Source organism: Platichthys flesus, chromosome 1, assembly GCF_949316205.1.
Source record: "Platichthys flesus chromosome 1, fPlaFle2.1, whole genome shotgun sequence".
In the NCBI taxonomy this organism is placed as follows: domain Eukaryota; kingdom Metazoa; phylum Chordata; class Actinopteri; order Pleuronectiformes; family Pleuronectidae; genus Platichthys; species Platichthys flesus.
In genome coordinates this window covers 29,606,104-29,629,989 of record NC_084945.1, presented here as the reverse complement: position 1 = coordinate 29,629,989, position 23,886 = coordinate 29,606,104, and the positions used below count along the sequence as shown (strand labels likewise).

The window sequence follows — 23,886 nt, the reverse complement described above, 5'->3', positions numbered from 1 at the left end:
AGTCGCGTTGACTTTGTTATCGTTTTTTTTATTTCCGGTCTGACTGAGACGTTGGTTGTACCGGCTGTGGTGATTGGATCTTGAAATGGTTGACATCATTCAAATCAGAAGAATCTTAGCTTTCTAATGATATGTTGCATTAGTACCTAGCTGTATGACGCAGGTCTGTAAATAACAATGTTTGACCCTAATCGGAAAAACAGCACACCTGGAGGACGCCCGCTGGCTGATGCTGCTCAACAGATTAGGGCTAATTAGCTGTAAACTGGAGGCATTGGTAGCTTAGTTTGTTCATCACCACTCAGCTCCACACAAGATAAGAAAAAACAGTACAACAGGGTTAGGAGCTAGGAGGTGCTGCCTATCTGATGTGACTGTGATGACTATGTGCTCACTAGAGGTGTTACATTACAATTAGTACACTCAACATTGATGAGGGGCCATTTTAGGGGTTCAGTGTCTTGCCAAGGACACTTCGGCATGCAGATGGGAGAGAGTGGGGTTTGAACCGGCAACCTTCTTGTTGGAGAACCACCACTCTAACCACTAGTCCACACCGCCCCCGTGTTCACCTTCCGGGAGCTTTATGGGCATCGAGCCAAGCCTCCTAAGGTCAGTCATGTGACTTGTTAATATGTGGTCTTGAGCATAGGGACATGAAGGCATCATTCCAGGTAAAGTCCGTGGTGACAGTCTGAGTGAGGTTGAAATAGATCTTGTACTTGCAGCAGAATCTCCTGCTAATGTCTCATCTACAAGTTCAGAGCTAGGAAAATAAACAGGGGCCTTTACTAGATATTACTTCTCAGGCTAAATAGTTAGCTAGAACACTCTGTATATATTATTTAGCCTAGGATACTGAAACGAACACCAAAACGGGAACTGTCAAGAATCGTACCAATTTAGACTAAAATTCTATGCCGATGTTGGCAACCAGCACATTTCCCACCTTGGGCTTCTTCTATGTATCATTAATACTGCCTATCCCTGGATATAGCTCATTTATTTTACCAGGGAGTAAAGGAAGTCTGTTTGTGTGTGTTCGTATTACAGATATGTGCATGATCATGATAATAGTTCTCATGGACTTCAGCATGAAAATGATACACTGTACCTCTGCTTTTGTTTATGTGTTGTCAGTGTGCAGAGACTCAGCCCCAGAGTGCAGTGTTCCTGCCGGAGTTCACCCTCTCGTCTCGGGGCAGTTTCATGCAGGATGCCACTGAAGATCAGTTTCTAACGTACAGTTACGACGACCAGGTCGGTCACACTCTCTTCACTGTTACTTCACCAGTTGATGCAAATATTTTCAACTGAAATGTCATCAACTTTTGTTGATTGCTCGAACTTGGCCCAACTGGAGAACACTGTTACATGCTCTTCATTGTAGATATGAGATTGAAAGTCATTTACCATGACTATTCAAAATCAGTTGGACTGATAAAGAACTATACATTCATGAAAGGACATGACTAGGAATATTTATATATTTTATTTTCATTCAGTTGGTTCACAAAAAAGAAAGAATTTTGACTCGTTCATCATCCTTTGAAAAGAGTATCTGCTCAAGGTGTGATGGTGTCCCTAGTTTGATACCAAGCCCCCAGAAACAGCACAATACCGAAAGTCAAATGACAATACATAATTATTACAAGTTTACAATGACACAATTTCTTCTCAAAATCACAATTGGTTCAGGTAAATATTTAAAAATGTCTGCATTGACTTATGCAACTGGCATATTTTTTGCCATCGCAACAAATAATGTCCTAATTAAGACAATAATTAGACAAAAGTCTAATATAAAAAATGTTTCTCTCTCAGTGTAAATTAATATGCTCAGTGCATTCAAACCAGCCGTTTTTGTAGCTTGTTTAAGTTTGATCATTTAGGCTCAAAGTTATTTTTTATGGAAATCTCACCAAAACAAGCCCTGCTTATAGACAGGAAGCCTTCTTTTTGGGACACCCTCAGAAAACATCAGTTGGGTAAATTTAGCCGACAAGCTACTAGGTGTGGTTCTTAAGCTTGTTGTTGTATTGCACTGGTGACACTAAAAGTCACAGCTTAGCTAGACACACTCAATTGGAGCAAGATGCCAAATAAATTATCTCTATAGCTCTATCTTCAGTATCTTTGACCTAATTTCCTGTGCTGTCTCAGTTGTAGATGGACACTAAAGATCATAAATGTGTGTTGGCTATAGGTTTGTTTTAAAACATGCAGGGCTGCAGTCTAATTTTTTCCTTGGTTGCAGTGGTGCCCCTAAGTTTTTCATTTAGATGCAAAACCACATATTTTAGTTGCACCCAATATTTCATTTTCAGCGTCGCTTCCCATAGAAATAGGTAAATCCATTGCTCATTATGTAAAGTATTGTAAACAGGAGCATAGGCGTAGCATTTGTTTTAATCGCAGAGCACTCAAAAATTGTGATGATAAAACAAACTTTTGAAAAACTCATATAAATAGATTTACCAAACAAATATAACTCAATCAATCATAATTGAAATGTACATGGAATCCGCGATCTTGAGAGACATATTTCTGTAATGAGTCAGCGATCACGCCAATGAACTGTACGCAGGCAGTGTCGTTGGCGTAGGTCAGGTGGACATTTAACCCCTTGTTTTTCATGAGGATTATCAGTGATTTGAATTTAGTGAAGGCCAACTCTTCTTGCTATATTCTAAGCAGTGTTAAATTTGATCATCATATCTGATTCCTAACTTGTATGACTTGATATTTCATGCCTTGATATTTCATGCTGGCCTAAAACGATGAGGATTTAACAAATTAACGTGACGTTCACATTCAACATATGCAAACTGATTCATAAAGATCTTGTCAATCAAATGAAAACTGATTCATAAATCATTCATCTTTCTCGAAAAATTTGCCCGACATGCAACACTGTGCAGAGGGGCTGAAGAGCCCTCTCTGTGGCTTCAGAGATGCGGGTTGCCGACCCCTGGCTAGTGCTAAAAGAAAGCCATTAAATAACATTGGAAATACTTTCCATGAATTTTGTAAGTAAATTCAAGCTAGCTGTTACAAAACAATCAATGTGAACAGTAAAAAAACAAAATTAAATGTTTTAAAGGATGGAAACATGAAAAGACAAATAGTGGATGAGGCAATCAAATTGTATTTCTTCAAAAACACAACGTTCAACACTTTCAGGTGCTTGTAAATAACATAAAAAAATAAAAATAAATAAATAAAATACTTTCTCTTATGATCAACAAATTGCTTCCCTATTTATTCAAAGTAAAAAAAGAAAGACAATTTTAACGCTTTCAGCTGCTTGTAATTATAAAAAATATACTTTCCTTTTTAGAGAAATTGAAAAAATAGGCCATTTCAAGTCCAATGAGAATGGATCTTAGTATTAACAACATAAAGAAGCAAATGTACAAAAGTATTCAGTGGTGTAGTGAACAGTGAAGTGCTTTAAGAAATGGTGTGCTGTCTAGTAGCCATCACATATTACAGGATTCCATTAGAATTATCGGGGCCGAGGGAGCAGTCTGTGATGGCAGATTTTATATTTAGATATGTTTAATGAAAGAAATGACAAGTATATAATTACGATAGGGCTTCTGTGTTTAAGACTGCAAACATGTGGGGGTCAGTTTAGGAGACTCAGATGTGACTTCCTTCGCTCAGATGTGTATTTGCTTGGAGACTCCTATTCCTGTTGCTAGAACAAAGGTTTTCACTGCAGGGGCCATTGAACTGTCTGTAACAGAGGGACTATAGGTATTACAGGCCAGAGACGGGGTCTGAGAGAAACTTGGGAGTCTAAGCAGATGCCTGATGCCATTGTATTGTGTAACTTTGAAAGGGGTCCTCATTCAGATTGAAGGTGACCAAATGTAAGCCTGGTTACAACAAAGCAGAGAGTTGATTGGATGAACATTCTGCATCTCTGTGAGGAGGGGTCTAACTTGTATAAATGCAATGTGATTTCATTGTTCAGGGCGCTTGCTCGAATCTTTCAGTGGTACAAGCAAGTTGCCCTCAGCCGCAGCTGAGTAAGAATTAAACAACCAGAATTGATAATTGTTATGCTGTGAAATGTAGTAAATATTCCATTACAGGTCAGATATGGAAAGCTTTGGAAAGGTCTGACTTAACAAATTTCTAAATTATTTTAAAATAATTAGGGAACCCCCCAACCCTAAGACCCGATCAAGGCTTTCGACTGATCTGTTAGGGACATTTTTACACATATGCCAAAAGTGGACAATCTACACAGACCTACAAGTTGAGAAAATTTGATTTAGCAGGTCAGACTGATAGTACATGTGTGTATCAATATTAGTTTTATTCATACAATTTCCACTGTTAGAGCAAGTGAATCCTAACCAGTTTATGAATTACATCAGAGGCTGCCAATAGGTTTCTCTATATAGCTCACACTGTAAAAAGTAAAAGGGGATGTTCCTTCACACAGTAATTTACTACCTCATGCACATGGAAGGGAGCCGGCCACCTCATTTTGAAATCAGCTATCATTGGTGCCTCCCGAACTACTTCTTGCCTCCTGTAAGCAAAGGTCTTGTCGATCATTTTCGCCACATTCTCCTGAGTGTTTCTTTTCTTAACTTCTGAGAGGAGGTCCACCCTTAGTCCTTCTTGTGTCTAACCCTAACCCTAACCCTGCATTTGCCATCAGGTTTGTGTGTTAGGGCATTTACTGTGACTTCTGAGCAGCCAAGCCGCCTGAGATTTGTTCAGTAGTTACCGAGTATATATTTCAAACTCGTCTTCCAGCCGCCAAATCCAGTGACTGAGCCCGGCTTTATCAAACATGGATGGGCTGATAAAAGAGCTTCAGCTACCTCCTCAAACTCACGGCCGGAGAAGTGCACTTTGTACTTGACAATAGTTTAATTTAAACAATCGGCCATGGCTGATTTAAGTTGGGTATCAGGACTTAACAAAGTTATAGTTTCTTTGAAAGTCGTGTTGGCCCTTTCCAACTGCAGCTCAGCATCATAGGAGAACCGGGGAACATTTAAGATAATGGGCCATCCAGAAGATCTGCAGGAAGTGGACTCCGGTGAAGACATTATTCCTGCATTATGTTAGCTATCACAGGATGGGACGAGGAGTCATCTGGGGATCGAAAGGTGGCAGTAGCAGCTGGGTAGACAGGGGGCAGAGAGCCATCATGCTGGACAGATACAATGGGACCAAATATGAATTGTTGATAGTACTTTTGTCCTGGCCATCTGCAATTGAGAGCAAGTTGGTGAATTTATTGCCAAACTCATAATCCATGAATTGAAGTCTGAATTCCCCTTCTACTTAACAGTGCTGCTTTATTTGGTTTGTGAGGTCACAGATAGAATATGGTATCCCGACCTGGAAGGATCAATTTCTGGGAATCATTTTCTCCCAGAATGATTCGGAGCTTCACTAGATCAGCCATTTCACCGAAGTCTTCAAATGAGGAAAGAGAACACAACTAAAATTTATCAGAACTTCAAAAAAGATGCTAGAACAAAGCAATTTGACTTTTAATATAAAGCTTAACATACCTTATGTGATAATATGTCTTTTTAATGTCCCCATTCTGAGAGGTCCAACAAAGTAGTAGGTCAAAGGGTAGTCATCAGCCAGTTCACCAAGCTCAATCAAAACCGTTTCTCTGGCTGGACATGCACTCAGCTCAAAGGCTCTGTGGTGTTTCCTGTACCATCCAAAAAGCCTTCTTACGATGAAACGCAGTTTCTCTTGAAACAACACAAATCTGAACTATCTCTGCGAAATCAGGCAGGCCACTTGGAAGCCCATGAGCTACTATCATTCCATTTCTGAAATTGACACCTTTGCTTGACAGACGCTTAGTAAGGTGGACTACAGTCATACCAGGGAACTTCTGCTCAATAGTCTGAACTACTTCTTGTTTCAAAACATCAACAGTAGCGGCTGAGAGCTTTGTTAATATCTAGGGAAATCTCAAATGATGTTAAATCATCAGCTGAAGCTTAACAGCTAGCGAGAGGGGCACATTTTTAAAGCAATTGGTGGTCGTGCAACCTATCCCACAGGAGGACCAAACACCCTGATCAGCCGGGGATACTGCTGCAAATAATGATGTTTTGGAAGGAGCTGCAGGTCAGGAAACAGTTCTTGGTATTTTTGATGTGCTCGAAAATGTTGCCCTCAAGATAGGCAAATCGACTCATCTGTGTGTGCTGAAACAATGAAAATCTCTACAATGTCTTTCAACTCCAACAGTATTTGCCAAGCTTTTTCAATCTCAGGCACCAGATGCCCAACTATGAATGGGAGTAGTCGCAACAGAGCCCAGTTTTCATGAGCATTCCCAACAATTGTTTTCTTTGTTGAAAACATGTGTGGGCTTTTTGGTCTTGTCTCCCCACTTGTAAGGGAAATGCTAAATGGACTGCCAAGCACCATGCAAGCTACACAGGTACTATGCCCTCGAAAACATCATGCATAGCAGCTAGGGGATAACCTGTGAGAACACTGAAGTGGGAAAGAGTTTTAGTGATAACGCAATGGCTTTTCACTCCAAAACAACTACCATTCTCCTGAGCTGATTTCACATGAGACTCATCGAGTACCTTTGTTCGGAGACTAAATACTCCTGACTTTACATCTGTTGTCTGGATGTCTTTTCTTGTTCCTGTGCAAAATCGACAGATATACCCACCAGAAAAGCTCTCATTGAAAACAGCTAAACCGTGAGCACCCCTTTATGACATCTTCCGAAAAATGGAATGAAAACTCCATCTTTCTCCAGTGTTTTCATATCTCTGCGCATTGTCAAAACAATGCTTTTTCACATCATCAGATTTACACAGGACTGCCAAGTAAATTGAGGAAAGTGATGAATGTGAACCTGGAGGAAAATTACTCAAGGTCAAGTAGATTCCACAAAGCGTATGTCTTGAGCGTGTACCCAAGGGATTAAAGATCTCAAAGTCATCTACATATAAGATTATCAAAATTCTCAACTCATCCCCAGACAAAAAACTGTTCTCTTGGAAGTGAGAACCATTCTGAGAAGTTTATGCTGAATCACTTCAGGCAAGTTCTTGTTTAAATCCACATCACTATTTGCAGATGCAGGGTCTGCTTCAACTGCAGAGTCATCGAGATGATATGCATCTTCCTCTGGTCTATCAGAGGATACTGGATTGGTTGTAACTACACTTGACTTGACATTTTTCCTGGTATTTGGGTTGTGCTTTCTGTTTTTGTGAGAGTGAAACATTTGTTTTAAAACTGCAACCTATAAACAGCAGTTTAGCCGTAATGGAGCTCTGCTCACCTGGGGTCTCATTTATAACTGTTGCGTACACACAAAACAGGGCCTGAATCATGCGTATGCCACTTCTCACACAAACGTGATTTATAAAAACAAACTTGTCTGTAACATTTGCGTATTTCCACACAAACCCTGACCCATGCGTACGGAATTTTTGGAGACGGAAAAGTGGCGATTGCAGACGTGAGGTGGTGAACTGAAGCAGATTATTCATCCAATTCATAATTTACTTTAAAACCAACAGCTTAGTTTTGCTCGCGCGACATATCTGTTCAACACAAACCTTTTAATTTAAAGATATATAAAACAACTTACAGCAAATTACGTTTTGATTCCATTTAACCGCGGAGTTACAGAGCCGAGTCATTAACAGGTTTTAATAATATCTTCTGTGCGTGTATCATCAAATCACTGTTTTAATAATATCTTCTGTGCGTGTATCATCAAATCACTGCAGTGAACGTGACTGTGCCATCAGGCGCACTGAGCACCCTGGCACCAAGCGCACAGGAGATCACTTACAAGAAATCAAGAAACTTTCCAAATAATATCCCAGAGTGAAGGCAAGGATCCTCTGATGTGACGGAATTGGTCCGATGCTCTAAATAAATAAATACTGCCATGACAGTGGTGCGGGGTTCTGCGTGATGTGTACGAATGGAAGGATGAGGAGGAATTGAGGGCTCAGTGATGTCTGATCATTTCATATAGATCTATTGATCTGTGATCTTTTTTCTACTTCAGGCTCCGTTCTTTCTCGTCTTCACTCTTATCCACAGCAGCGGAAGAGTGTCTGTGTATTTTCTTTATTAGTGACATCACTGCTGTCCCATAAAGTCGCTCTTCACCTCCACCTCACTAACAAACGCTTTGATGTGTCAGAAAGTTTCGCTTCCTCTTCTCATCGGTTGATGCCGTGACTCCGTCAGGACTCACGGTAGAAACCCATTGGTCAGCAGCATTATTTTTAATTCTTGTTGTGCTTTGCATTGACCATTTATGGTTGTAAGTGGGCGTGTGGAGGGCGGATTTGGAGGCAGATCAACGTACGAACGTTCCAAGGTGGACTGTGATTTATAAAGCGAACACTGCGTTCAGCTGTGCATGCGCACGGTTTTATAAGTCGGGATTTTCTTTTGCATATGCCGTATCCGGCTTTTGTGCGTTACTACACTTTTAGTATGAATTCTACGCACTGTTTTATAAATGAGACCCCTTTACCGGTGTTCAGACACGCCACGTCTTCTCTGCTGGAGCCGCTTTTTTATCACATCCATTTTGTTCCCATCTCACACGATTTAACGTTGTTCTTCAGTTCAATGCTTATATAAAAGGTATTTGAGTATCCATTTTCAAACCAAGTAAATCAGATGGGCTTGTCAAGCTAAAGACTGGCGCATGCTTCTGCAACTGCGGCTTTTCACGCCGCTGTTGCGAAGGACTCTTTGTCATTCATGCTTTTCCAAGCATTGCGCGTGTTACAAAGCAATTCCCCGCCAGAATACTAGGCGTAGTAACGGGTTTTGTCGAAGACGACCTTAGAGACGCCTTCTTTCTTCTTCGTCGACTGTTTATTTACATCTGCGGCTCCTCTTAGCCTTTTACTGGCGGACAAATCCGCCAGTCAGTGACGGGTTATACAAGTGGTCATACTTTCAAAATACCACAAAGATCGTTTAAAACAGCACCCTTTTTAACCTGTCTAAAACAACCCTCCTCAGATTGACCTGTTTGGCCTAATCATCTTTGACTTTCAGCCAATTGCTGAGACAAACAAGCATGTTCACATTTTCTGGAGCTGATGCTGCTCTCCTCTTCTGGATAATATTACCTGAGAGTCTATTCCTGCAAGATTCTCTTCTCATGTGTGTGCTGCCTTCCTGACCACCAATTTAGTGGACAGTCCCCCATCTGCAATTTTGGCTACGCTCTGTAACGGTTCAGAGCTTTGTCAATGGACTCTTCCTCTTCTTCCTCTGAATCTGTATCAGAGGAGGCCAACAAGAAGGAAGACATCCTCTGCTTTATTGGACCCTGGTCTGGTTTCTCACAGGTATACCACCTTTGTCCTCTAGCATCAGGTTGAGCAGTAAAGCCCACACCTCACTTCTTTCCTCTTTCGGGAAGCACTTGAAGTCCTTGAACCTGGGGTCACACAGTGTTGCAATCTTCATCATCTTCAGATTGGTATTCTCTTTGCGTTTGGCAAGGTAAAGGTGTCTTTGAATTTCATCACGTAGATGGGATAATCATCAGATGACTCCATCATCCTGGACAGGTGGCACAAGGCTGATTTGACCACTGAACAGGAATCATACTGTTCTCCTCCCAGTAGTTCAGTCACAAGTCTGCAATAAAAGGTGCAGGCATGTTTTAATAAGGGCCTTAAAACAATCACTCTCACACACATGCACACACATACACACAGGACGGGGAAACAGAAAAAAAGAAAATACTAGCATAAGCATAAGTGGAGAGAGAGAAAGGGAGCATAGAGTAGACGATAGGCCTCGTTAAAAGCAAAAGACTATCAGAGGGAGAGCACAGACACATAGCCTACAAACTGAGGGACAGGGAACAGAGTAGACCACACTCAGAAAACATTACCAAAGGGAGAGTATAAGTAGGCCTACACATATGAACTTGCACACATGCAAACACAACAGAGAGAGAGAGAGAGAGAGAGAGAGAGAGAGACGTCGATTACGAATAAAGGCCATATCAAAAAGAAAGGGAGAGCAGAGACACAGATGGAATGAGAGAAGGCAGACAAAAGAGGATGGAAAGGGTGGACTTGCCTGCATGGTTCAAGTAGCTGCTCCAACTTCTCCAGTTTAGCCAGCGCCGGTGCAGTCAACGTCGAGATGTCTTTTGCTGAACCAGGGTGGCAGCAAACAGACCCTTGTTTCGCTGGATCCGTTTTATCATCTCCAAGGCAGAATTCCACCGGGTGGTAACATCTTGAACTTGCGACTCTTCCTGCTGTCCTTGTGCAGTTTGCTGTGCTCTCAACTCTCGATTATTTGACGGGCTGTGTTTGAAGTGCCCAACAATCTTCCGACATTTAGCCAGGATGTTTTCAAAACCACTGTCTTTTAGGTCAAGAGTGATTGTCCTTTGCAGACTGTGAGCCGCGCAGGGTAGATGTTGAAATGGAAGTAGCCTAATAGCTGCCAACATGTTGCGGCACTATCAGTGCCTAAAGTTGTCAGTTTGCCTCTTATCTCCCATCTGTTTGAGACGTCGAGGAATTCCTCTGCACAGTTCTCCGTGTGAATACCCAATTCAGCAAGTTCGACAACCAACTGCCTCCCCTCAATAAGTAGACAAGATCAATGTCAAATGTCTCTATGGTCACAACACGACTAAGCTAGAATAATTGGAAATTGCAGTCATTGACTGAACGTTTAGCCAGTACAGCTACACGTTCACAGTGGGTAAAATAGGCCCAATCCCATTTCACCCCCTAGCATGCTAGCATTAGCGCGCTAGCGTTTTAGCATGCTAGCTTTAGCGTGATGTTACTGAGCTTAACAGCTCCTCTCATAACAAAGCAACCTGGTAGGGTTGCATACTAGCTTTTAAATTTCAAATGTCATGGATTCACTTCAAGTCATTCACAAACATTGCAAACAATAGCATCGGTTTAATTAAGATCTCAACAATGTTATTACAATGACATCCCAACAAAGTTTAAGCCCAGATATATTTTTTAGGCAATTAACATTCAACTTACATAATAAGGTGTGGCTGGACACGGCTGTTGCTCTTCTACTCCCATGCTCTCATGTCGCATATCAACAGTATTTAACTGTAACATGCACCATCTACAGTCAGAATACAACTTGCCTGTAATTTTACAAGGAGTTACTGTAAAATGTACGTAGAAACTACAGCGAATTGTTACAGTGTAAGTCTGGGAAACTTTGAATTTCCAGGACGAGTTGTTTTCCATCTACAGTTGCAATCAGAAATATTCAACCCCCTCACCTCAATAGACATTATAGTAATGTGGATGACAGATAATGACAATAAATGACAAAAAAAACTCATCAAACAACAAAAGATATTTTTTTATGCGTATTTTAGTTATTTTGACAACAGAAGTTGACTTATCTTTGAAGTTCAAATGAAAAATGTAACTCTTTCAACACATGTGCATGTGCAGTATAATTCAACCCCCCAGCTTCAGTACTTTGTGGCGCATCCTCTAGCTTTTATAACTTCTGAAAAATGTTTTCGTAAGTGCGGACAAGCTTCTTACACCTCTCGATTGGAATCTTTGCCCACTTTTCAAGTGCAAAAGCCTCTAGATCAGTGATGTTTGATGGCTTCCATGCTGCAACTGCCTTCTTTAAATCCCACCAAAGATTTTCAATCAAATTTCAATCTGGTGACTGTGAATGCCACTCCAGGACGTTCCAGGATCTTTTTCTCAACCAAGCTTTGGTGGACTTGGAGATTTTGCTTTGGATCATTGTCTTGCTGGAAAGTCCAATGATCACCAAGGTTTAATTTGTCAACAGAAGGAATCACATTCCTCTTTAAAATGGCCTGGTATTTCTGTGAATCCATGATGCCATGTACACAATAAAGATTGCTAGTTCCTGCCGCAGAAAAACAGCCAAACATCATCTTTGACCAACCTCCATGCTGGACTGTGGGGATGGTATTCTTCTGGTCATAAGCCTGTCCTTTCACACGTCAGACATACCGCTGGTCCATACGTCCAATCAGTTCCAGTTTGGTTTCATCAGTCCATAGAACTGTCACCCAAAACTCATCTGGCTCTCTCTGAGGTTTCTACATCTACTGTTGGCCTCAGTGTCTATGTTCTTTGAAGTAAAATATGACAATAAATACATTTGATCTGAGTCTAGATAAAGTTAACTATGCTAATTGCTGATCATAAAATTGTCAATTGTAAAACAAACATTTACAATTTTTGAAGTAACAGAAGTAATACAGATGCATAAATTAAAAATATGTTACAAAGTGAAATCTAAGGTTGGACACCGCAGTGAGCACTGAAGGTATTTATTTGAGAACTAGGGAAAGAGTAAGACAGAGACCAACAATCACAATAAAAGAGCTACAGACTTCAGCTGCTAAGAGAGAATATGGATCAACCATATCAAGAACACTGCATAAAAAATGGCCGGCCATTTCCGAAGAACCATGTCAACCTGCATTTTATTTTGCACTGTGTTAGATAACACAAAGCCAACCATTATCATCCAATGCAGCATTACAGCTGTTTATTAAAAAAATGTATTTAGTATATTATTATATTTGTAAGCACTTCTATAACCCAGGGTTCGTACGGTCATGGAAAACCTGGAAAAGTCATGGAATTTAAAAAAATGTGTTTTTCCAGTCCTGGAAAAGTCATGGAAAAAAATAATCTCATAAAAAGTTTTGAAAAGTCATGGAAATTTGTTATATTAATATTTTTGTGTTGTTCATTTTAGGGATGGGCATAATTAATAGACGATGAGTTTCGTCGATGACATTATTTTTTCATGGATGAAAACTATTGCATGTTCGCTATGTGGAATATCCGAGTTGCCTTGAACGCAGCACAGCGAGGATCTTAGCAGCTGGAGGGAAGCAGCCCGGAGCTTACCTGCGCTGCTCGGCTTCATGTCCGCACACGGACAGTCAGTCCAAGGGGAGGGGAACCCGGACAGACCCGGGTCTGTGTGAGGGGTTCCGGGAGTTGGGGCGTGACAATAACTTGACTGAGAGGGCGAGAACAGTCAAATTCAGCTAGCTCCCAACGGGGCTTAGTTTGGAGTACAGCAGTGCATATTTTCAAGTGTTAACATTGAACGGATCCCGTTAAACTGCCACAAGAGGTGTTCATTCGAATAAAGATTTCAACACGCTTTGTTTTTTCTATTTTCACTGCATTTTAATATAGCCTATAAATTGTGAATTTTAACATGAAAATATTAATGATTAATCGAAAATTGATCGTTTATTCTCCCAACAAATCGATTAAGACAATTTAATCGAATGCCCATCCCTAGTTCATTTACGCTGAGTTTTAAATAATTCATATGCTTTTAAAGAAATACGCTAAAATATAAGCAAGCATACTTGGGTTTGTGTAATTTAAGGTATACTGTATGCTTTGGAATTCTCATTGTTAGTTTGAATACTACATTGTCACTTTTTCGTGAAGACACCGAGATTTCACAAAATGTTCGGTCATGGAAATTTGGTTAAAAGTCATTGAAAAGTCATGTAAAAGTCATGGAAATCCATTAGTCAAAATGTGTATGAACCCTGATAACCAAACACAACTGCTAGTCTGCTGTTAACACAGGCAGACACTACTGCTGCTACAGAGACTGGTTAGGGTGTTAGCTGCAGAATCATTAAATTATCAAACCATTGCCAATATAATCAAAAGAGCTGCTTGAATAAAATGTGTTGCCTTTTGGACAGAGATAAATACGTGGATACTTTTTTGATTTGAACTGAACCCATATGTTGATCAATGAAGACTTCCTTTATCTTAATGCTGTGCTCTGTTCATTTGTGTTTTAATTTATTAGTGTGCATGAGTGATACTTGCCTGGCTCAGTACAATATAAATTAAAATGGTTAATAATATGTTTTTAGGTCCTTTAAAACGTAATTAAGTAAGTAAATATGTCCTCTCTCAGCCTGGTCTATGGCTACTTTGTAACGCCTACTGTATGAAACTCACCATATATTCCTTTACAAGTTTCTCATAGTCTTCGTTCAGGTAGGTGCACAATGACTTCAGGATGCATGCTCGTCTTGTATGTATCGCATCACCTGAGGAAAAAAAGGAGACATATTCTGATTATATTTTGAATTTTAGGCTGAAGTAAAAAAAATATATATATTCTGCAGGCCTAATATCAATCTGTAAGTTTTGAGCATGTTACTTGTGTGGTTGCCAATACCACGGTGTCAGGAGCCCTTAAGGCAAATACTAAAAATATACAAAATCTCAACCAAATCAGACACGAAATGAGGCAGGCACAGACACTCACATGGTTTTTTTTCATTCTGACCAAAAAGTTAATTATGTGATTTTACCTATTACTTCACATCTCTGGCTGAAGCCGATGTAATCAGTATAAATTACATGATTTAGTGTTTTGATCAAGTAGAAATATCCGTACCCTTGGCACTTTTGCCTAACTTATAAATAGAGAACTATGCTCATGCAATTTTCATGACAGGGGCATAAAAAGTATTTCATAAGCATAGGTCTACCCATTTTTAATACAAAGCTTGGAGATGGCCACCATGAGATGTCAAATTTTTCTTCCAGCTGCCCCACTTTTGCATCTAAAGAGCTCCATCATGCGTGAAGAGTGCAGGTCAAGGTCAGCAAGTATGTAGATAGCAGAGGTACAGTTGATATGCGCATGAACTCTTTATCGATCTGAAAAACATCAACAATGCACTTGTCACTCACTAATTCGAAAATTACAACAATATACAACATAGGAAAGATAAACAATCAAACAGTATCGGGAGTCCGTGCTGACTGTGTGAGGAGCCTGGGGGACTTAAATAAACCAGCGTGGACTTCTTCTAGATACGTGGACTTCTTCTAGATACCTCATGAGGTAGGCTTCTCTAAGCTCGACTTCCGCTGCGCCAACTACTGTTCTGGCGGTGAATTGTTTTCGGAACAAAAAGGCTTGTAGAACTATAAATCAAAAAGTGTCCGTCCGCTCCGTCCGTCCGTCACTCCGCAACGGACTCGGAGGCCTTTAGTCTCCGAAAGTAGTGCAATTCTTTCATTTTCCATAGTGTCAGTGGTTTCTCCTTTTGGATACTGCGGACAGTAATTTACTTCTGCCCTTCTGGGCTTTTCACTTTCAACGCTGCCTGACATTTGTCTTTAGCCTTGTTCTTTAGTGAATTTATCATCACCTCATAACATGCCAGGCCTCTTAGTTTGGTCCGTAAGTTGGCCATTTTATAGTTGACGCTGATCTTCCAGCCTGCTCCCTCTGACAGGGATGCTTTTTCACAAGGGCTTGCCTCACATCGTTCAGATCATTTTCAATTTAATAATTTCTCCTGCCAGTCCTTCTAGAATGTGGGATTTCAGTTTCGGTGAGGGGCTCAAAATATTTCCACTAGATCTGCACTCAACATTGGCCTTTTCAAGTTGCAGTTCAGCCTCGTAGCTAAAACTAGGGACAGTGAAGACACTTGGCCAAACCGAGTGCCTTTGAGATGCTGATGAACCTGAAGATGAAACGGGGTCTGTGTTATCCGTGTTAACAGAGGACATTGATAAGGAATCTGTTGAGCTTTGGACTGGTAGAGGTTGATTAGTCATTCCATCAGCTTCTGTATAACTCTGCAAGTTTAAAGTATATAAGTATACAACCTTTAAAGTTGCTTTGTCCTTAATTTCTGAGATTTCCTACAGGTTTATGAAGTCATTTCCAAATCAGCATCTTGATATTGAAGACGGATATCTTGTTGCAATCCAAAACTTGTCTTTATTGGCACAATTCCTCTCTGGAGTCTGGTATCCCTGCTGGCAGAATAAGCTTCCTGGCATCATCTTCACCAAGGATAATCCTCAGTCTTATAGTGTGGGCCATTGTGTAAACCTGAACAATAAACAACAAAAACAGTGGTTGAATATTTCAGTGTAAAAAAAACTCAGAGGCACTTATAATAATTTACAATTAGTATTAGTAATGTGTGGGTGTGTGCATATACATTGGTACTGGATACTTTATATTATTTGTATATCATTTACAGTAGATTCCACTTTGTGCTGTAAACAAATTCAAAACACAAGTGCCCAATTGCTGATTTTACAACTTACTCTGCCAAGTAATATGGGGGGGAAATACTTACAAACACTACTCCTGTTTCCCCTGTAAGTGAATGTATCTCTTCAGACTAACCAGGGGCCGGCCTCCCACTGAATAGGCAGCTAATGGGTAGACATCAAGTAGTTCCCTATGCTCAATCAGAGACACCTTCCTCACATGTGACATGTAAAGTTCAAAAGCTCTTAAGTGCTCTCTATACCAAGCGGAGAACTTTTTCACAATGAAAGTCTGTGGTATTGCTTGAGATCGACTAGTTTTATCCCCCCATTTGTACACAGAATTTTCAATGGTGAAATGTTTCTTAGAGATCAAAAGACAAAAACAATGAGCAAGCGCCACAGGTACTATGGGCAGAGATTATGGAAAGCTCCACAGCCAGGAGAAGGCGCTCAGCTCGGCCCTAGCGCCACCAAATTCGCAGCAGACACCAGGGAGCCTTCCACTTAAAGTGTCCATTAGGAGTCTTCCATAGATGTTTGGACCGTGAAAACTTTTTTTAATAATCCACACAAATAAAACAACCGTCTTCGCAGAGCAAGCTTCATGGTGTCACTTTGGTGCTAAGATGTTATAGTGTTGGCTTCATGTGACATATAACCTTTCAAATAAAGTCAAACATAGAAAGGAGAAGAAAATAGACACAGTAAACAAAACAACACATGGAAAGGTGACAGCGTGCATAGGTGCAGCAACAAGCTTCTAGCTACTTGTTGAGAAAAAAATGCAGTTGACCTAAATTTAGTTTGTAAATGCCGGATGTCCTATTTCCTCACCCACCCGTTGACCTGGGCTTGCTTTACATGCTGACCGTGGACAGTGTCACTGCTCAGACGTTCTTGGGAACCATGCAGTTCTTAGGGTTTGCTTTGTGTTTGTTTAGTTCAGTTTGGAGTTAACCTGTTCCAGGGCATCTCCAGGTGTACTGTTTTACCGATCAGCGTCAAAGATTATTATTTACAGAACTGCGTCGTACAGCTAGGTACTAATGCAACATATCCTTAGAAAGCTAAGCTTCTGATGCCACTGATATAAACCATTTCAAGATCCGATCACCATAGTCAGTACAATCAATGTCTCAGTCAGACTGGAAATAGAGAAAAAAACCATAACAAAGTCAACGCGACTCACCTAAGAATCATCATTTTAATACACAGATCGATAACATTCCGACAAAAACGGTGTTGGTACATTGCCAAAGGTCCAGACGATACAACCCAGTAACAATAATCAGTCCAAAACACACCATTAAATCAAAGAATAGCCACAGTCAGCTTTTGCGTAATGTCAGCGCAGCCACCTCCTCCGTGTAAACTTTGACGTACTCTCACTCGTAATTTCTGTTTGCATGTAAACAAAGATCTCCAAATGGTGGGTAGCATCTCCTATTGGTTCAAGTGAGCTGTCAATCTAAACTTGACCCAATCAGAGTTGGCATGGGCTGGCATGGGCTGTCCACAGCTTGCAATAGCCAATAAGACACCTTGTTGACAGTCAGAGCTTACCCCTCTTCTGACGTGTAGAGACTGAGCCAATTGCAACCGATTGTTCTGATGACTGGCATATCGTTTAGCCAATAAAATTTCAAAAACAGAAATGGGCTGTTACACAGGAAAAATATAAAAGACGTTTAATTGTATAAATTTTAAACCATCTGACCGGTTTTGTCTCTTGTATATAAAAAGTATGATTTTGTAAAATGTGCCTTTTAGCCTGGTTGGTTACCATGGTTAACTTTGGCTAGTCATGGCTTCATGCTAGGGTCCCATTTTGTTTTCCAGGTCATAAGTCCCTGCTAGAGTCATCTGCAGGCATCTGTTTATTAAAAACTATTCAGGCGAAAATAAAAACCTTCTACTTTACTGTGTGCCAACTGCTATTACTCAATGCCAGTAGCAATTAGAGTTGGGGGGAAAGTTCAGAATGTTGCCTTTCAAAAGAGACCAAGACCATGCATGTACTCAAAATGGTTCAAGAAAAGCTTTCAATTTAATTTTGGTATTCCCCAGACAGGTGTTTTAGGCGAATCTCACTAGCCTGTTAAGAGGTGAGACAAGTATCTAAACAGAGCGAGAGAGACAAGCGCACACACACATGCACATGCACACAGGAGAGAGCTTCTTCCTGCAGATTGTGACGCATGGGTTTTAACTTGAATGTGTTCGAAGCAGCTATGCACTATTTATCCATGAACATGGATGTGAACTCAGCGAGTTATTGAGGAGATAGCTTCTTTGTATTACTAGAGATGATCAGAGGAGTAGAATCAATTGTCGACCGGCTCCGATTCTTTTTATTTAATTGATAATTTTGTTACCGGCCACTGTAGGAGTGTGTATTGAAGGTAATGCGACTTGTTGTTTTGTTTTTTTTTGCTGTGGTATTCGAATTGGGTATCATGAATAGTGGAAATTTCCTGGTATCGATATCGAGTACTAAATGTTTGGTATCGTGACCTCACTAGCTTATTAACATCGCTGTTTAGTGTTGCAGCACTTGTCTGACACCTTGTTGGTCAGTTTGAATTACTGCTTGAGCATTGACTGTATAGAGATTTCTTTTTACTTTTCTGGTATGGTATTGACACCCCTGGAATTTCAACAATATGCGAGGGTACTACCACATTTCTGGTATTGTGACATTATAAATTATTTCACTAGAAAGTAGAGTGAATATGTTAAGGACTGTATAATAGAAGTGAGGCTGAATGGAGCATGTTTATTAAAAGCTGCCCAAGGTAACGGAGCTGCCAGAGGTACAGCTGCTTCCTGAAGGATCGGAGGGGAAGCAGCTGTGGCCCAGTGAGGAGAATGGGTCGTCTACTGTTCAGAAGGTTTGAACCCCAGCCACATATCAAAGTGTCCTTCTGCAAGATTCTGAAGTGAATGTTGCTTGACAAGGAAGCGTTAATTATAGAAGCACAGTTTGAATGTGTGATAATGCCTTAATGTGACCTTCAATGTAAAACGCTCTGACTAGTTTGAAACGCAAACACACAAACACACACACGTGGAGTGTGTTCGGTTGTCTCTTAACTTGACCAGAAAGCAAACACATAGAGGGAATGGTTTTGAATGATAAATCTTTTTAATGTAAAGCTGTAGCTGGCAGATGACAGGCTGGTGGCTGGCTGAGGCTGAGCTTGGGACTCTGTGAGCTGGAGCGAAGGCAGGCAGGTTGGATCTGGCCATCCAGAAGCACAGAGGAAAATTCATGTAAGGAGATTCCACAAGAAGCATACGAAGAAAACTTTTACTATAGAGTAGTTCAAAGCGGCCCAGAGAGTATACCACTGTGGTGACAGAAACAATCTGCAGATGAGTGGAAATAACACTGTGGTTCTTGTGGAGTGGGTGACAGGGGGTTGAACCCAGGTGTGGAACTCACGCCAGGTGCCAGGTTTGGAAAGGAGGTGGAAAGGTGGGGGCACAGAGAACAAGGAAAATAACATAGTAACGGCCTGAGCCGTCACAGAGTGATATTTGGTTAGGGATATTCTAATTCGTCTGTGGTTGAATACTCTACCTCTTAACAAACATATGGATCAGACCAATGCATTTGTATGTAAGTGCTTGTGAATGTTTGTGTGATTTTGCTGACACATAAAGACAAGTGGGGATTCAAACTGAGACTCAATCCTTAATCAGTCCTTAATCATCCACATGACATATATATCCCATTTCTGCCAGGCATTTTTTGTTAATCAGAAAATAATTGGATAGAGCTTGACAACAGTAGATCGAACATGCCAAGCACTCAAGATGTACTGACAGATTGTGATCTGACACATTTAACCAGACACATTTAGTGCAGTTGCATTGTCCAATGCATATACAGCAACTACGTGGCCATGTCAACTGCTCCAAACTAGTGAGGTATAGCAGTTTGGCAGCTAGCAACCATTGCCAGTAAACTGAGGAAGCAGTCCTAACTTTATTCAGGACACCTGACGATAGAGTGAAGATTACAGCATCTGTAAAGCATGAAAACTGAAAGTTTTAGCTTCATGTATGGCTAACATCTTCACATCTTCATTTGTTGGACCTTCACAAACAAGAGGAGGATGTAACATGAGCTTGACAGAAGGATCACATTTCAAAAACATCTCAGTGTGGACCCTGGGGACACATATACCAGGTGTAAATGTTTTCAGGTTAAAATTATGTCTGGATGTGAAGTCATTTTAAAAGGAGACGTTATCCTTTCTGTAAAACGAAACAAACAGCTTTGAGCCCATTTTTCTGCACTGCCAAAATAATCAGCGAAACAAAAACAGACGAGCAGAGAATAACATATTTTGGCAAAGTTTGCCGCAATGCAGTTTAAAATCCATTGAAGTTGTCCTAGATTGTACATTTGTGTTCAATTCCATTATAATGCTATTCATATCAGTGATTTGTGGGCCAATCACAGAGTTAGGGAAATTAGATGGAAGGAGTATGGACCAACATCATTAAAATGCATGCATCAGCATGTGTCCTCAAGAAGATTGGAATAATTTACCAGTTATTTCTGACCTGTATTCTGAATTTGGGGCAATATCACCCCCCCCACACACACACACACTTTTTTCTAATAAGTCAAGGCTTCACAAGAAAAGAGTCGAGATATGTTATTTGTGGTCTTCAAATATGTTTGAGTTCCCTCTAAGGAGAGTGTTGTGAGATGCTTTATTTGTGGGTTTCTTGCATTTGCTGAAATAATAAGGCAGTGTTGACTTTATTTAGCTCTACTAATAAAAGAGTGAGTTAACTTCAGATAAACAGTTTTCTTCAGGAAAAAACACTAGTTTTCACATTTTAAAATGAGAATGACATTGTGGTCCTAAATAATATGCATCCATAAGTATTACCCAAGGCAAGTGACCTTATTATGCAAAGTTACTTCATGAATCTGTACTCACATAAAACATAACTCACAAGCACATATCAAATCCATTACTGTGTCTTACACTTTCCAACAGTATCATTATGTCCATAAATTATCATTGAATTGATGCTTTAGAACATGGTATCAGATCATTAACTTTTCCTAAGCGACAATGTAATGCAGTGACATTTGTCTGTATCTGCATATGTACTGATAAACAGTTAGGTAATTGCAGCTGGAATTATAACTGAGGTGGGGATGAAAGTGTTCCACATATGTTCACCAGATGGGATTAAAATCACCGCCTAGCAATGTAAATCATCAGAATGTAGTTTTAGATAAACAGTGATATTTCTTACATTCTTAATAACAGCATGTCAACGTTATAATGATGATCATGTTAGCTTGCTGATGCTAGCATTGAACTGTTAGCATGGCTGTAGGCTTTTGAGAAGTTGGAATCTGTCTGTCCCAAGTCCCCCCATGTTTATGGAGGTTTAACAGTAAATTGTTACATTGACCCTTTAACATTATGAACAGCTGCGAGATTCAACTCCATTTAGTTGAATTTGTATAGCTCCTTATAACAACATACACTAGGAACTTTTTGTAATAAATTCGAGGCCAAAAAATGTTTTTATCATTTATTATTTATGTTGCATTACGCACACTGTCCAAGCAAGCCCTATCATAAAATATGATAGAAAACATCTTCGGCAAATCAGATCCACAGTGGAAAACACATTTTCACTGCCACCCACACACAAAGAGGAACACCCATCACAGTGTTTACCTGTTGTCGTACCTGGAGCACAGAGGATGGAACAAGGGTCGCGGGCCGGCGTCCTAGTCCGGCTAAAGAAACGTGAGAACCACCCTCCACTACTTAGTCTTCTTCTGGCCAAAGTTCAGTCTTTGGATAATAAGTTCATTAACTTTGAAACAGGATGGTTTTCAAACGGGACATTAAGAGTTGTAATATCATGGTTTTCACTGAAACTTGGCTCGACCTCTCAATCCCGAACTCCGCCATTGCTCCCGAGAGGCTTTCCATTCACCACCAGGACTGGACAATAATATCGGGGAAGAGCAAGGGAGGTGGTGTCTGCTGCATGTTGAACAACCTGTGGTGCTTAGATCTGGAGATTATTTCTTCTGGCTGTTCTCTGGACCATCAGATCACGTCTCAGTTCTGCTGCTGCCTTCCTATAGGCAGAAACTCAAAGTGACAGACCTGTTACTTGGACCATTCAGTTGTTGTCAGACTAATCAGACTCTGCGTGACTGCTTTAGCACTACGTAGTGGTTGTGATGTTTCAGGACAACAACATCAACACATACACAGCAGTAATTGGCTACATCAGCAAATGTATAGATGACGTTATACCAAGGATTACTCTACGAACATTCCCAAGCCAGATCCCTGGATTAATGGTGCCTTCCATGCCAAACTCCAAGAACGGACTGATGCCTACAACTCAGGGGATTTGGAGGAGTACAGGAGTTCCGGAGTGCTATTAGCAGTACAACTTGTCAACTTGTCGCTGCTTCAGTCTGTAGTCCCCACATGCTTCAAGGACACCATCATTGTCCCTGTTCCGAAGAAACCCCAAACCCTTCCGCGTGAACGACTACCGCCTAGTAGCACTCACCTCAACCATCATGAAGACCTTTAAGTGGTTAGTCAAACCCTTCATCACCTCCTCCCTCCCTGACTCACTGGACCCACTTCAGTTTTTCAGGATTCTATATCGTGCGGGCTGATCCGCCATTAATGATAATGGCGGATCCTTTATCGCATTGGCATCAGAAAATGGTGGTGGACCCCGATTGAGATGGCAGCTGATGATGGCTCCTAATTGGTGGCTGTGGACAATGACTGTGGACTATAGTGGCATCCGATCTTGATGGTGGATCATGATCTTTCTGGCTGCTGACCATAGACTATGATTGCAGCAGGACTGCTTGACATATAGTATTTCTCCTCAGATACTTGACCCTCAAGTATCTGACCTTCAGTTATCCTTCAAAATGTTTACCCTCATTAATGCTGCTAAAGCCTTTATCCTGATGATTTTTTCCTCTACACTTGACATCTATTGAACTTCTGTCCGTCCTGGGAGAGATCCCTCACATGTGGCTCTCTCTGAGGTTTCTACGTATTTTTACCCTGTTAAAAAGGTTTTTAGTAGTTTTTCCTTACTCTTGCTGAGGGTTAAGGACAGAGGATGTCACACTATGTTAAAGCCCTATGAGACAAATTGTGATTTGTGAATATGGGCTATACAAATCAAATTTGATTGATTGATTGATGATATTGCCTACAGGCCAAATAGGTCGACTGCAAATTATATCTCCCTCACCCTACCCACTGCCCTCTCCCACCTGGACCAGAGGGACACATATGGGAGAATGCTGTTTATTGACTACAGTTCAGCGTTCGATACCACCGTGCCCCTGAAGCTCGTCACCAAGCTCAGAGACCTTGGGCTCAACATCGCCCTCTGTGATTGGATCCTGAACTTCCTGACGGGGAGACCCCAGGCTGTGCCCATAGGCAGCACTACATCCTCCACCCTGACTCTCAACACCAGCCCCCTATGACTGAGTGGCCACCCACAGCAACACAATCATCAAATTTGCTGATGACAAGATTGTCACAGGCCTGAACACTGATCAGGTGGCCTACAGAGAGGAGGTCAGAGCCCTGACATCTTGGTGCCAGGACAACAACCTCCATCACAACATCAGCAAAATGAAGGAGCTGATCGTGAACTACAGGAGGAGACAGGGAGAAGAACACACCCCCTTCTCCATCAACAGGACAGCAACTTCAGGTTACTCGGGGATCAGTGATGA

General features: G+C 40.9%; 1 protein-coding gene across 2 annotated transcripts in view; it reads left to right on the top strand.

Moving 5' to 3' along the window:
* Positions 1-23,886, top strand: part of LOC133955895 (ADAMTS-like protein 3) — a 232,242-nt gene that overhangs the window by 41,521 nt on the left and 166,835 nt on the right. For both annotated transcript variants that reach the window (XM_062390903.1, XM_062390904.1), the window contains exon 3: positions 1,141-1,260. In XM_062390903.1, the coding sequence (XP_062246887.1) occupies positions 1,141-1,260 (120 nt within the window). The remainder of the gene's footprint in view (positions 1-1,140; positions 1,261-23,886) is intronic.